The sequence below is a fragment of the Amphiura filiformis genome, chromosome 17 (assembly GCF_039555335.1).
Source record: "Amphiura filiformis chromosome 17, Afil_fr2py, whole genome shotgun sequence".
Lineage (NCBI taxonomy): Eukaryota > Metazoa > Echinodermata > Ophiuroidea > Amphilepidida > Amphiuridae > Amphiura > Amphiura filiformis.
Window position 1 is genome coordinate 59,925,355 of NC_092644.1, and position 14,633 is coordinate 59,939,987.

At 36.8% G+C, this 14,633-nt stretch overlaps 1 protein-coding gene across 1 annotated transcript in view; it reads right to left on the bottom strand.

The window, feature by feature from the left end:
- Positions 1-2,830: 2,830 nt before the first annotated feature.
- LOC140138080 (uncharacterized) overlaps positions 2,831-14,633 on the bottom strand; it is a 41,422-nt gene continuing 29,619 nt past the window's right edge. The window contains exons 6-8 of the mRNA XM_072159952.1: positions 14,374-14,471; positions 11,876-11,938; positions 2,831-11,221 (exon numbers count right to left, since the gene is read on the bottom strand). Of these exons, the coding sequence (XP_072016053.1) occupies positions 8,598-11,221; positions 11,876-11,938; positions 14,374-14,471 (2,785 nt within the window). The 3' untranslated portion in view covers positions 2,831-8,597. The remainder of the gene's footprint in view (positions 11,222-11,875; positions 11,939-14,373; positions 14,472-14,633) is intronic.

The following is a 14,633-nucleotide window of genomic DNA, read 5'->3' on the forward strand; positions in this document are numbered from 1 at the left end:
AGTTTAATCACATGTGTCTAATTGTTTCTATTATAAATGCATTGAGTTGTTTAGACTTACTTTTGTTAAATTTGATTATAAAGACTTGTGGCTAGCGGTGTGATGAGGTTTCTCATATAGCCTGTAAAGGTCAAGTAATGTTAAGCATGACAAATATCATGACAAAGTAATAGAAATTTGATTTTGTGCTTTGTCCAAATCCCGAAATGTATGAATTAAAACAATCTAAAATATTTGAAAGTAAAGCTGCATGACAAATTTTGCTGAAATTAACATTAAGCTTTCGGCTTGTGGATTTGCAGTTCATTCATTGTTTTTGATGTCATGAATACAGTGATTTATTAAGTTGTTTTTGTTGCGGAATCAAATCTACATGAAGGGTAATTATAAATTTTTGTGTGCAATCTTTGCGTTTGCATTTCAAATTGCGTAAAACCATGGCTACAATAATAACAGAACAATACTTAAATATAGCAAATTCACCTAAAAATTATTAAAATTTCATTAAAATTGTTAAAATGAAAATCATATTCCGATATTTGTGTTAACGTTTAATAATGAATTTGTGTAAACGAATAGCTATAAAGTTCTTTTTGGAAAATGAATTCATTTTTCTACTTTATCAATTAGTAAAGAAACCAAGAAAGCAGTGTAACATGCTGCTAGACCATTTGGTCTATATTTTTCTGTATGAATATGTTACAATACTTAACCAATTTTGGGTCATAAATAATGAAATTATAAATATAAATAATACACAACCAAATAACTTGTTTAGTACAATGATGAATTACTGTATTGTATGTAATAGACACCCATTGGACATGCAATTTTCAGAATTGTTAAATTAAAAAATCGCCATGTTCACTTAAAAATCTGCAATCTTTGACTCACTTGGGAAATGCTACAAAATTACATCTGGAAGTGAATTTTTAAGCACAAGTGTGATTTACTTACTAGAGTAGTTCTTACTACTGGATGGAGATTAAAAGTTTTTTGATGCAAATTTGCGATCATGAGATCCAATTTTAAGCTTACCTGATACGGCATGGAAAATTCTTCATTTCTGTCACTTTTTCATATGACAAAAATGATGAGGGTGGCATATTTTAGGAAAGGTGTCTATTACAGACAGAATGGTATCCTACGAAATGTGCAACATGTTTCTGCAGTGTTCTAGTATTGTTTAGAATTGCATAAGTGTTTGTTTACATTAAGATCATTTTCATAATTTTCTAAAGAACCACTTCAGCCAAAACCTTCGGAGTGGTTTCCAGCAAACCACATGCAAATTGTTGTATAAATGAACTTGATACTCAAGACTTAAAAATAATGTGTCTAAAAGTAAAACAGTGTCCACCACTGTGTCCAAGGTTAACTATGTCAAAAATAAGGTTCACTAGTACTATGACTATGTCGAATATGAAATATGGTTAGGGTTACATTTGACATAGTGAACCTTATTTCGTATTTGACATAAACAATCCATATTTTCTACTTATCGAACCTTATTTTCTACCTATAGTGAACCTTTGAATAAAAACTGCAGACTGATTACAAAATTAAACTCTGTACTGTCAAAACATGGTGCTTGTTTCCTGAGATGCAATGGGCTATTCCAGTTGCAGTCAGGGACCCCCATGGAAGACATGGCTTAAATGATCTTCCACACAGGAAGTGTGAATTGCAAATAAGGTTACCTGAATAGGGACTCCATTTCAAATGGATTTAAGGCCATGTCTTCCATAGGGGGTGTATGGATTTCAGCTGGAATAGCCCTATTAACACAAAGAATTTTGAAGGAATCGCATAATTCCGAGAGGATAGACCAAGTGTTCTTAACTTCACAACAGTTTTTCACAGTATCATGAAATGAAGCCAGATTTTTATATCTAAATACCTTTATTCAGGAATTAGATGATTCATCCAATCACAACAAATATGAGGTAATGATAAATATTGAATTCACATGTAGTTTGCATATTCAGACATTTTGTATCATGTCTGTGTTTGTCATTTTGCATTATTCTAGAGGAATTATTCGAGAAATAAAATGTTTTCTTGTCAGTCTATATGAAGCTTTGTCAGTTGTCATGAATAAAGTTGTTTGTACCATATGTAGTATTTGCTGTAAAAGTGCTGATGTAACAGGATTAACTACCATAGCAATAGGTTAAAACAGTTTTTGAATATGTTGCATTTCACTAGTACCTTCACACTGTACCTCTGCATTGAACCATAGATGTCAAAGAACAGGGATAAAGACCTGGATCACTCACACCTTTAAGATTAATATCTTTGAAAAGAGCGGTATTGTATTCAATCTATGATTGCAGACTTGCAACCTGCTTGTAGTGCAGAGCGATAAATTTGTTATAACCTATTGCTATGGTAGTTAATCCTGTTACATCATCACTTCTACAGCAAATTGGGGTTGGGTGAAGGGTATTCAAACCATGGTCATCAAGGTTGAGGTGCATACTTGAATGGCAATTGATTTGAACCAGTCATAACATTTGAAAGTTAGCCCATTCTTTTTTTTCATGTGTTGCCAGTTTGAAGCTCTACTCAGTATGGTAGCAGGGCAATTCCCTACTTTTTAGTTTTGAAAGTTATGGAAGCAAAATGCCCTTCTACCATTGAAAAACATGAAAAATAGTGAATACGATTTTCAGTATATTCTTTAGGGCGGCATATCTGAAGAAATCATTTGGTCCTGAAGGGAAAGGAAATTGTTTTTATTTTTCCCCACAATATTCTCAACACAACTGTTAGTTAGTTAGGGAGTTAAGGAGTTAGTTACAACAATTTGAAAATGACATCACAACAATTTTAAGAATAATCATGACAGACAATACTTTATTGCAACATGTTTATAATATTGGACATAGTTACATGTTCTAATATATGTACCGATTCAACATGATCAATGGCATATCAGATCAATATAAGGATTTAAACTTGGTCCACAAACACTCGCCTATTTTGATCCAAGTTATCATCAGTCAGTCGTCATACAGCATGACACTACTGATGAGATGATCTAGAATGGTTTTGCTCACCCATATTTCTATGATCAAAATGTGAATGTTGTTGCCAAGTTTTTAATTCTCATTTGATGTGTACTACCAGTACAATATAAATCTTCATTCCCAACATATACAGAGTTGAATATAACAAATATTTATTTAAAAATATGACATGGCTGGAACTTGAAGTTTTAGTAGAAGGTATTTTTAATTTTTTGATAACCTTGTATAAAGTTGTAACCTTCCTAATACACTCCACAAAACACAGCCAATGACAAAAGTAGGCTAATTATAGTCCGTCTTGTCTAAAGTTGAGATTAACGCCATATTTGACCTCACAGTGGCAGATTGGAATCACATGCCAAACCTAATCCCGCGGGCGTAAACACATGTAAAAGGGCGATTTGACAAATGTGTAAATGCACTGATTAGAATCTGCAACATACAACTTGAGACAAGACACATGAGACAAGACACAATATAGACTTTGTTTGCCACAATTTTGGCAGAAATGGCAGACTCTCAAAGCAATACATGAATGTCCTACAGGCAATAAACTTTTTAAATACTGTCAAGTTATGCATGTACATAATATCAAAATCTAAATCAGCTTCTGATTAAGCTCTATAAGGCTGCTGGTAATTCAAGGTCTGCAAATAGGCACTGTAGTAAATTTGCATTTAACAATACACATGCTGCTTGTATCAGTAATAAAATATTGGCAATAGAAAGGGAATAGAAATATACAAAAATAGAGTAAAAAGGAATTCATTTATTGCTTTGCAACAAGCTTATCAGGGTTATGTAAATAACTAAAGCACTTTGGCATAGGTATAATGATAGTATCAAAAGAAAACTAATCATAAAAGTGTATTGTATGGTTATTTATAGTTATTTTTACTGTTCAGTAAACTTCAGTGCATTCTACTATAGACTCCAGTGCAGGCATAGTCATGTAGAGGTCAATGTCAAGGCATCAATAATGGTGATATTTAACAGGCTTTCAAGGCTGTGTATTTAACAATAGATTACTACGGTACTCTGATCTTTGCTACTAAAGGTTTGTCATTACATATTTGCATAATTCCCATTTATATTCAAAACAATCAACTGCACAATAGTATAGATATATTAGATTAGTAAATACAGGTAGTTTACTCTACAATTGAAAACTACTTCAAATAATAGTTGGCTTGTTTACCGTACCCCCTTGGGTATAAGCCCCCCCCCCCCCCCGATGGCAATTTAACTCCAAAAATGGGGGTGGGATTATAACCAGGGATTTAAAAACAAACAAATAATCTTCCCAATTTGTTTAACATTCATGCCCGATGTACCTGTAATTTGTATCATCTATGTTGATGTCAATGTTAACTGATATCTGTTTATATTTGTTCTTAAATGTGAGAGTAAGGCATTGATTTGATTTAAGTAGGCCAACATTAATACTAGGCTTATACCAGAATGCATCCTTGTTTCCAGAATGTTTTGAAAATAGGGGGTGGGTTTATAGCCAAAGGTGGGCTTATACCCGTGTGGTTACAGTATATACACTACTCAACAGAATTATTTAAAGAATCATACTTATTGCCATTTCTTAAAAATAGCATAAAAATATCATACGTATCCTTTCATTTAGTATGTGCAGAGTACTGAAATCCCAATGACACTCAAAAATCACTTACATGTAGGTCAGCACCATGAGAACAGAAAAGTAAGAATACAAATCAGGATTGTCAGTTTCTGATCTTTAAAAATATTTGAGAGTAGCGTAGTACAACACAACATAAATATATCTACTTTGGGTATATATACATTGTAAATTCTTGTATTGCATTAACAACAAATTCTAAATATCACAAGCTTAAATTGGTCAGGCAGTTTGAATAGCTTTTAATGGCATGCTAGGCTTGAACTAATTTGGTCTATTATTAGCAGGAAAGACAGGTTGCAATCTAGTAATTTACAAATATAAATACTGCCCTTCCATGACAAAAGGCTACAATTGAGATCATGTTGAGAAATTTGAATAGACGCACGCTTTGCCTTAGGTGTTATATGCAGGTAAACAGAAACCAACTTTCTGAAGGTAGAAATGCAATTTCTGCACAAATGTCACTTGTGCCTTGTTGTCATGGTAAGACATACAAACTAAATTTAAGGCAAGATAGGTTATACATGAGATCAGCACAATATGTCAATGTACAAACTAATTTTTAAATACATGGCTGAATTAAGCAGGCAGATTCTTTTATTCTGTGTTGTTCAAGGGGCAGTCATACATAATCATCTCAAAAACAACTGATTCAATCTTAAGGCAGTTTCATCTAAAGGCAATGACACATATAATATCAAGGAAGTCTTCTGTGCTGAAGTGTATGAGGATGTGCCACATGGGCCCGCTTTTTACAACAGGAAATCCCTTAAACATGGGTCCATGATTTGAAAAATTGCCCAAAAATGATATAAAATTGGATCGATTGAGCCCATTATTGGTCGAGCTATGAGTTTTAAAATATTGGACAAAGTCTCGTCCAATATTTTAAAACTCATAGCGAGACCAATAAATATTGGGCGTAAAGCATCCAATTTTATCATTATTATGTTTTGGATCCAATATTTTTACACACTTGGATTCCACAAAACATAATGGTTAATATGGGATAGCTGTTCACAAAAAATCCTTTGATATGGGTCCATGTTTTGAAAGATCGCCCTAAAAGAGTAAAATTGAGTCAGTTTTTTTAAAGTAGAAATTGGGTAGGGTTTTGAATGTTGGGCGACACACCCTATCAAAATATAATTCAAGTACTCCTTGCTGACATCTCAATTGATATGCCCATGTCCAATGATGCATTGCTCCATAATGTGAAGTTGGCTTTTTGTAAGTCAGTGGTAGTACTGTAAGTAGTAACATAGATCTATGTCTTTGGTTCAAGTCCTGGCAGTAAGTTCAGTTACTAGTAAAATGAAGGTCTTTGGTTTTAAAAGTCCATGCAGTCTGTACCCATGACATACAAGAGGCCCTCTGCATACTGACAGTAATATTCACAGCAAGAACCACTGATAATATACAGAATATTTAATTTTGATAACCTGCTCAAGATATTTATTTACCTAGATTGTCTTAAAGCCACAATATAAAAAAAAGGGATGTAAGCGGGCATAATATCCATTTCATGAAAATCCATGTGGTCCTTGGACAGATGGTCAAGGGCTTGCATGCGGTATTAAACAAGGGGGGGGGTTTGTCCAGGGAATAGGCTGCAGGGTATCACCCCCCCTAAATTTTTTTTGCTCTTTTTATGATTAATTATCATAATCCAATAATTCCAGAAGTGATTTTTTTTGGCCAAATTTCCAGATTTTAAACTGTGTTCACAGTATTCCTCAGCCTTTTTTTATAAGTATACATATTATTTACTCAAACATTTACAGCATGTGTGGCCCCTGAGACACAGATATATAATATAATGGCCATTACCATGATTAAACACAGGGCAGTCCAAATTTTCAATATTAATTGTAATTAACTAAAGCTTAGCCATTTCAGTCCATATAAAATTAAAAAGGGGAGGTATTTTGGACCACCCTGTAGAATAATACCTTTATAAGTATCTACATATACATAACCCAATATAGTCTGTCTCATCTCAAGTTGAGAGTAATGCCACGTTGGATAATTTTCGGAGACTCGGAGTGGCAGATATGATTCAGTGCGTTTATACGGTTGCTCCGCCAGGGTAGACTAATAGCTCTTCTATGTGTGTGTATATGCCGCTCAAGATTAGGATAGTGTGCATGATTCAAATCTGCCACTGCAAAATCCAATATGTCGTTACTCTCAACTTGCGACGAGACGGACTATAATCATTACAGAGTTGGCAAGTAATAGAAGTATAATCAGTTTTATCTATCAAACAATAACAAAATAATTTCTGTAAGAAAAGAAAGTCCAGCTCCCTTGAATAGTACATTTCACCAAGGGAACATGTTTCCCACATAATACTGTGTAGTTATGAATAATCTATAGTTGTAGCACCCTATAATATAAAAATCCTTTCATAAATTGTAAAGTGTATCACACATGGGTTTGTGGGGTGTGTATGCATGCATGTATTATTGTCCATTCCATTACTGACAAGTGACTGAGAAGTAGTGGATCCAAGACATGGGTCCCTGCAAAATCATTTACAATCAGCCAATTTGGGGTACCTTGTCAGCCCATTACAGCCTCTTGGTCCAGCCAGTGTGATTATATTCAAATCTTGAATCCCCCAGATTGAAAATGATAATATAACCTGTATACATACTGTATTTTGTCGAAGTGATATAACTTGTCAAGACCTTAAATAATCTTGTACTTGCATACACAAACATTGTTTTTAATTTAGATGTATACTTGGGTTGCTTTATGAAACATTGTGTCACATATATAGGAGAATTAATCCCAATACATATAAGGTGACACAAATAACCACACCTTCCATTAAAGGGGATCATTTTTTGGTTCATGGCATAAGTTAATACAATCCATTATTTACAAAGATCACTTCCCTCATGTATGCTAAATGGGAGAATTTTGGTTGCGATGCCCCTATCCCACACAAGGGGCATAATGGCATATATTTCAAATAGAGTCACCCATTCAGGTAACCCCATTCAAAATTCACACACCCCGTGTGGAAGATTACGGTCATGTCTTCCACAGAGGGTGTATGGATTTCAAATGGAATTGCCCACAGAAATAATGACAGATTTAGACATAGAAAAAGACAATGTTTACATGTGATCTACAACTTACACACATGAGTAAGGTTTGATCTTTCCCTAGAGAAGTCCTTTTCAGAGGGCTGAGCTTTCAGAACTCTAGCGACTGCCATCTTCAGAGCTCTGAAGATGGCAGCAGAGCTCTGAAGCACTTTCTAGGCTCTGAAGATGGCAATCACTAGAGCAGGCTTCCTCAAATAGATTTGTTGAAGTGCCAAATGAAATAAAAGAAAACTGCAAAGCGCCACTCAATGGCTTTAGCACCGCCGGGGGAGTCAGAGGGGGTGTCCCCCTTCTGAAGCTATTGATTTTTTGAAATTTGAGGTGCAAATGACGCCATTTGGTGCAACATTTTGTACTATTTTAGCCTGTCTTTACAAGGATAACATGGGAATCGCATTGTTTAATGTTGAAATATTGAATATTGGAGATATTCCTGATGGATGAAGTTTGATCAAAGGGTTTGATCTGATTTGATTTTTTTTTAATCAATTTATTTATTTATTTTATTTTATTTTTTAATCTAAACGGCGCCGCGCGTCACGCGGGAAGCCACAGCCCTATTTACGGACACCTGCACTAGAGTTCCGAAAGCTCAGTAATCTTAAGGACTTCTCTAGGGAAAGATCAAACCTTACTCACATTTCCCGACCTAGAGTACCAAGTAATTTCAAAACTTACCCACTTGTATACTACAATACAATTTTGTGTGAAACCACCATTAAACATATGATGTTAATTTTGATGGAGATTCCTGTTCCTGTAGCTGCACATTCCCACCCATACTATCAGCAACAGCTACAGCAGCTGCTGCTGCTGCTTCTGCTGCCTCTTCCTCGCCTTCAGTAGGAATAGGCACTGGCCTCGCACTGGTCTTGTTGGTGAATATTCCTCTATAAACTGTGAATCTGGAATCTGATTTGCAGCAGCCTGCATTTGAATACCTTTAGCATTCATTTCTTGGGAAATTCTATATGATGCAGGTACTTGTGGTATAGGTACGGGTATAGGTTTGAGAGGAGATGGTGGTTTTACCCGCAGGGCATGTGCAAATTGTTGTTGCGAGGGGTCTGGACCCGTGACTCCACGTGGAAGAGTCGGTAAAGGCCTATGTGATAATTCTGTCACACTCTCATGGTCTTCAGATAAATAAAATTTGGATTTACCGTCACTTTCTGAAGATCTCCGCTTACCGTCACTTTCTGAAGATTTCCGCTTTCCGAAAGATTTATGTGAGTTGGAAGGAACGATTCCTGCATCTGAGCTGAATGATTTCTTTGGAATCTTAAGTTTGGAAAGTTTGGGTTTGGGAGATGGCGATGGTTGTGCCATACGGGAAGATCGTGATGTATCAGGGCTGCTTTCAGTTGAAGAGACAGCGGGAGACTGTTCATTTTTCGATTTGCTTTGTCGGAACATTTTCAACTGGAATCTTTTCTTAGTAGGTGCACTAGATGGTACTGATGAGTGGCTTGCTGGTTTCACTGCCTGTCCATTGACTTGTTGATGTCCACCCAGTGGAACAGGCGATGGAACATGGCTGCTGCTGACACCATCATTTGATTGAAATTTCTTACGATTTGTATATACAATACGATCACAAGGCTCACTTCGTACAGAATCTCCACTTGCAGTAGACATGTTATCATCAAGAAGATCAAAGTCAGAATTAGCTCTTTTCATTTGGCTTTTTGATCCAAATGATGATTTGCGCATGTCCATGTAACCCTTATCCGCTCCATCTATTATATTTTGAAGATCTGGCTCTGATCTAGATCGTGTCATCTTTTGATCTTTTTTCTTTTTTGGAGATCGCCTCATTCGTCCAATAAGAGCTTGACTAGGAGACTTGGCATACTTACGAGGTGACTGATGAGGACTTGCGGATCCACTCTTTCCATCATCGTCAGATTCCGTTTTTCCAGTTCCAAAAAACTTTGAAAGTTTTGAACCTGCCTTCTTTCTCCTAGCTGTTGCAAATGTGTCCAATGACTGCTCCATTTCTTGCTCAGTCATTACTTGTTCTGGATTACGTAGCGCATTACGTGGGGTCATGTATGGGGATGTGTCACTACTAGCTTGCCCGCGATTGCTCTGTAAATTCTCCCGTGCTTTCTTTTCAGCAGCTTCATTGGCTGCTGCCTTAAGCTTGGCTAAGTACCCTTTCTCCATATCCATATACCCTGCAAAATTTTGCATCGTCATATACCCTGCATCTTGCATCTTTTTACAATCCAGAAGATCCGCTTCGGAGTGGGATCGCTTCATTCTCATCTGTGATGATCTCCTCCTAAGGGGCATGGCAGTAGTCACCACAGCCAAAGGTGCACTCAACCCTTGTTGAGGATTTGCTGGCATGTAATGCGGTACTGATGTTCCTTGATTGTTATTATTGAATGACTGTGTGTGTTCTTGCTGAGCCATTTTCTCATATTGAGGGTTCTCTTCTATTGAAGGATGAGTACCAGCTTGCGGGAATGCCACCATCATCATTTGCTGATGAGGTGTACCAATGTACGCATTAAACTCTGGAGGCATCCCTGTGTGTGACGGTGTCTTAGGCAAGCCTACCGACAATCTTGGTGATGCGTAAGTCATTGAATGTGCTAAGTCTAATGTATCTAACAATGGTGAGCCTATACCTGATGATGTCAATGACATTCTACCGAACAGGTTATCAAATGAATGTGACCTTCTAAGACTTGAGTCACCCTCTGGTGGCAAAACAACCCTGAGCTGTGGCTTTGTTGGAGGAGATGCATAATGCTCTGCTGCCCCTGCTTGACTTGCGTGTCCATGGATCTTTTGAGGATCTAAATAGGTATGTAAAATCTGTTGTTGAGGCATATATTGATGTCCATACCCGCCCCTGATTTCATGATACCAAGGACTCTTAGAAAGTGACTGCTGCGGTGATGCTATAAATGCTGGATTTGCAAATCCTCCAAACATCATGTCCTGTGGACTTATACTGATCCCAGAGTGCTCACCACTGCTTGGGAATGAAAGTCTTGCAGTGTTTTCGTACGGACTTGGTACTAGCAGCCGAGAATTATTTTTCATGTCTTCATACGGTGAAGCCCCAGGTATGCTATGTCTTTGATGATTTAAGTAATCACCTTGCTTCCGACTACTCTCACTGCTGTTTGATCTTGCAAATCCAAGCAACTCGCTCTCAGTTGCCGATGCTCGTAATGCACCACCTGCAGCACCTTCAAGTGTGGCGGTGTCTTCATGATCATAAGGACTAGCGTATGTCTTGGGCATCCCACCAGATGTTAATGATGCTGATGGTGGGAGATAGGTTGGATAGTTTCGTGGTGGTAGTGGAGGGCGATCTTTTCTCAGAGCAGGTTCGCTAACGTTGTGTCGCATCTGGGCGTGACCGCCTGGGACTGCTGGAAGCTCTTGTAGCGGTTTTCCTGCATCAAATGAAACAACAAACACGAATTTAAGGATTGGACTCTGCAATTTCTGACAGCAAAAACACACAAAACAATGCGATCAGCTTGAAAATAGTCCCAAACACACAATATTCATTGGCCAAAAGTCTGTCCTTACATCAATTAGTAACCCCTAATAATATGGAGAGCAAGGTACAAAAGCAAAAACAACTAAAAAACAAAACAAATTACACCCTTTGCTTCTCATATGTGACATGATCTGGTCCATGGAGGCCACAGGTGGCAAATGTGAAATTGAGATAAAGGCAAAAATATACATGTATGGAGTAAAACTAAACAATAAAAATTCAAGAAATTAGACATCACAAAACTTGATAACTTTAGAATCAAGTATGTTAGAAATTTGGTGTTTTCAGTATATGATAGATTAATGTTTGTAGTAACTCAATTTTCAAAAATGCCTCCTTTGGCCTCCATGGACTAGATTGTGTTACATATTGACATGAAGCTAAGTAGGCATTTGACACATAGATGTTCAATTCATACCTGAGAAGACACAGATGGTTTTTATTGTGATCATTTATTAGTCTAAGAAACTAATTCAAACACTATTAATCCTTGGAAGTATCTACTACTAATAAATACCATGGTAAATCATTCTGTTCTACTTACTTAATGGCCTCTGAGGTGCCATTGGTACTGATATACTGGCACTGGGTGGTGATGTTACAGAACCTGTTGGTTTAAAAAAAGATCAAACATTACAATAAATACAATAAATGAGTAATTCTTGACATCAGGGGTTCAAATTTGCAATTTGGAAGTGGTTCTGTAGCTGATGCTTAAATGCTATGGGATCTTCTATGCTGATAATATGTTGTGGCAGGTTATTCCAATCTGTGAGAGTTCTGGGTATAAAAGATTACTTGAAACAGTCTTTTGATGAGTGTAATTCTATGAAGGATTTGGTATGTGATCTCCTGGTGGAGCGCCTGACCTGTTTTTTCTGGGACATTAGAGCACATCAGACATAGCGAATTGCATTCTGAATACGAGGAATGTCCTTCTGATATCAAATAATTTTGATTTTTTTTCTCAAATTTGTGATACAATACAAATTTTAAGGCAAATTATTAAAACTAGCGGGACACCAAGGCTCAGCTGAGTCCCGCTAGATGAGTAAATGGGAGCGTTCACTATAACAGGAAGAATTACTGAACAGGTAGAATCATTGAAAAGGGACATTTTATTTATCTAAATAAAATCTGTCTCTTCTTACATTTTCTTTTTAGTTTCTTCTGCTCAGCTTGTGATTTTCCGTTTCCGTGTTATTTATTTAACCCCGTTCTCATTATTTTCTAAATCTGTTCTTTCTTACATTTCCATTTTTTCTTTATTTGCTGCTTGTGATTTCCCGTTTCCATGTTATTTATTTAATTCTATTCTCATTATTTTAGCTTCTTTTTTTGTTACATTTCCTGATTAGTTTCTTTCCGTCTTTGTTTCGTTATCATAATCCCGTGACCCGTCCATGTACCTTTTTGTCCTTTATTTTCCTTCATTCCGTATTGTCATGTCCACTGGTCTCTGGCTCGCAAGTCGTGTGGCTCTGCGCCGCTTTACAAGATTGGCGTAGTGCGATTACGCACGCTGGCGCCGACGCGCTGCCGGCCAGCTGCAGTGACACGTAGGCTGGCAACAGATTTTCATAACAAAAACCCCGTTTTTACCCATATTTTGACTGTTTTTGCAGCCAATTCTTGACCGTTTCCAACCAAATTTTAGCATTACCGTCTCGGTATATTCCTCAATTCCTGTATGAATTTGGCGACATTTGGATCGAAACTGACGGAGCCTTTGATGGACTCAGATACAACATTCCCCTATTTATAGTAAGATTTGATGTATTTTATTATTTTTGATATTTAACAGTCCTTGAAGCAAAACTCGTATTCAGAATGCAATTTCATATGTCTGATGTGCTCTCATGTCCCAGAAAAAATACTGTGCAAACTTTGCTATCCGAGCCCTTAAATTAAAAATTAAAAAATTAAAAAAGTTACATTTTTCTGACATTGAGATTAATACAACATTTATTAAAAACACCCTGTTATATCTTTCTTAACATTTCCAGTTGAAATCTATACAACCCCCATTATATAGAAGGCATGACCTTAATCTTCCACACAGTGAGTGTGAATTTAAATGGGGTTACCTGACTTAATTTGAAGAAAAAAAAGGTCATGTTTTCCATGGGGTGTATGGATTTCAACTGGAATAGCCCATTGGGAATAATGGTAAGTCTCCCTTTACATTGACATTCAATCTTTATTAGTATTTCATCTGCACTCTAGGTACACATGAATGACATTGTTCAACAGGAGCAAATCAGAGGCATAATGCAGCATATTATATTTCAATTCTGGCAGACAGCAGCATGTGGCAGGAAACTGATCCCAAAAACAATTGGTCATGTGATAATATGATAGATATGATATTGAAACTACACAATAGGAAGATAATATGGGTTACACAGGAATCATGGGTGAACAGTATCCTTCCATGGTGTCATGGAAGGTTGAAATGGGAGACAGTTTGAATCTTGAGCATAAACAAGTTCAACAACATGTTTATCTACCCAAGTACTTACATCATCTACCAGGCATGAGACTATATATTCATGAAAAAGTCTGGAAATTGTCAAAAAAGCTGGAAAAGCACGTAAAATTGTTCAAAAACACCTGAAAAGGGGCTGAAAAATAATTAAATTGCGGAAATGTTGACATCACAAAAGTCTGGTTCCAGTGTTTCCACTGGAAAATCCCATGCCTGATCTACTATACCTCAATGAAGGTCTCCTTACCCTATGTTCTAGGATAGCCTCAAGGTTTTGGAATTTAGGTTAGTGAAATAGTTACACATTTACCCAATTCCATCAATATGCTCCTAAAAAAGCTTTTTTTTTGCTCTTTTTATGACAAATTATCATCATCCAATTCTGGAAATGCAAAAAAAACACCACCAGATTTCCTGATTTTTTTGGGTGGGGGGGCAAATTCCAAATTTACGTAATTCCTGTAATTTCCGGAAGATTTACATCCCTGCAAGTGTAAACAAATAAAGATGTCCTAGCTCCCTTTCCCTCCCAATATCAACACAATGGAACTTACCTGTTCTGGGTTTTGTACCAGGCAACAGGCCAAAGGTAGCCAGTCTAAATCGCTCATATTCCTGGGCAACCTCTTCCTCACTAGCAGGTTGAGGTGGGCTGGAGGGTTCTCTATTTTCTGTAGAAAGTAATAAAAACAATGATTCATTTAAATTATCTTGGGTTAAATGTTAAAAATGCTGTTAATCAACTTGATGCAAATGAAGATTATCACATACAATGGGGTGTGTGTGTTTGTGGGGGTGGGGTGGGTGTGTGTTT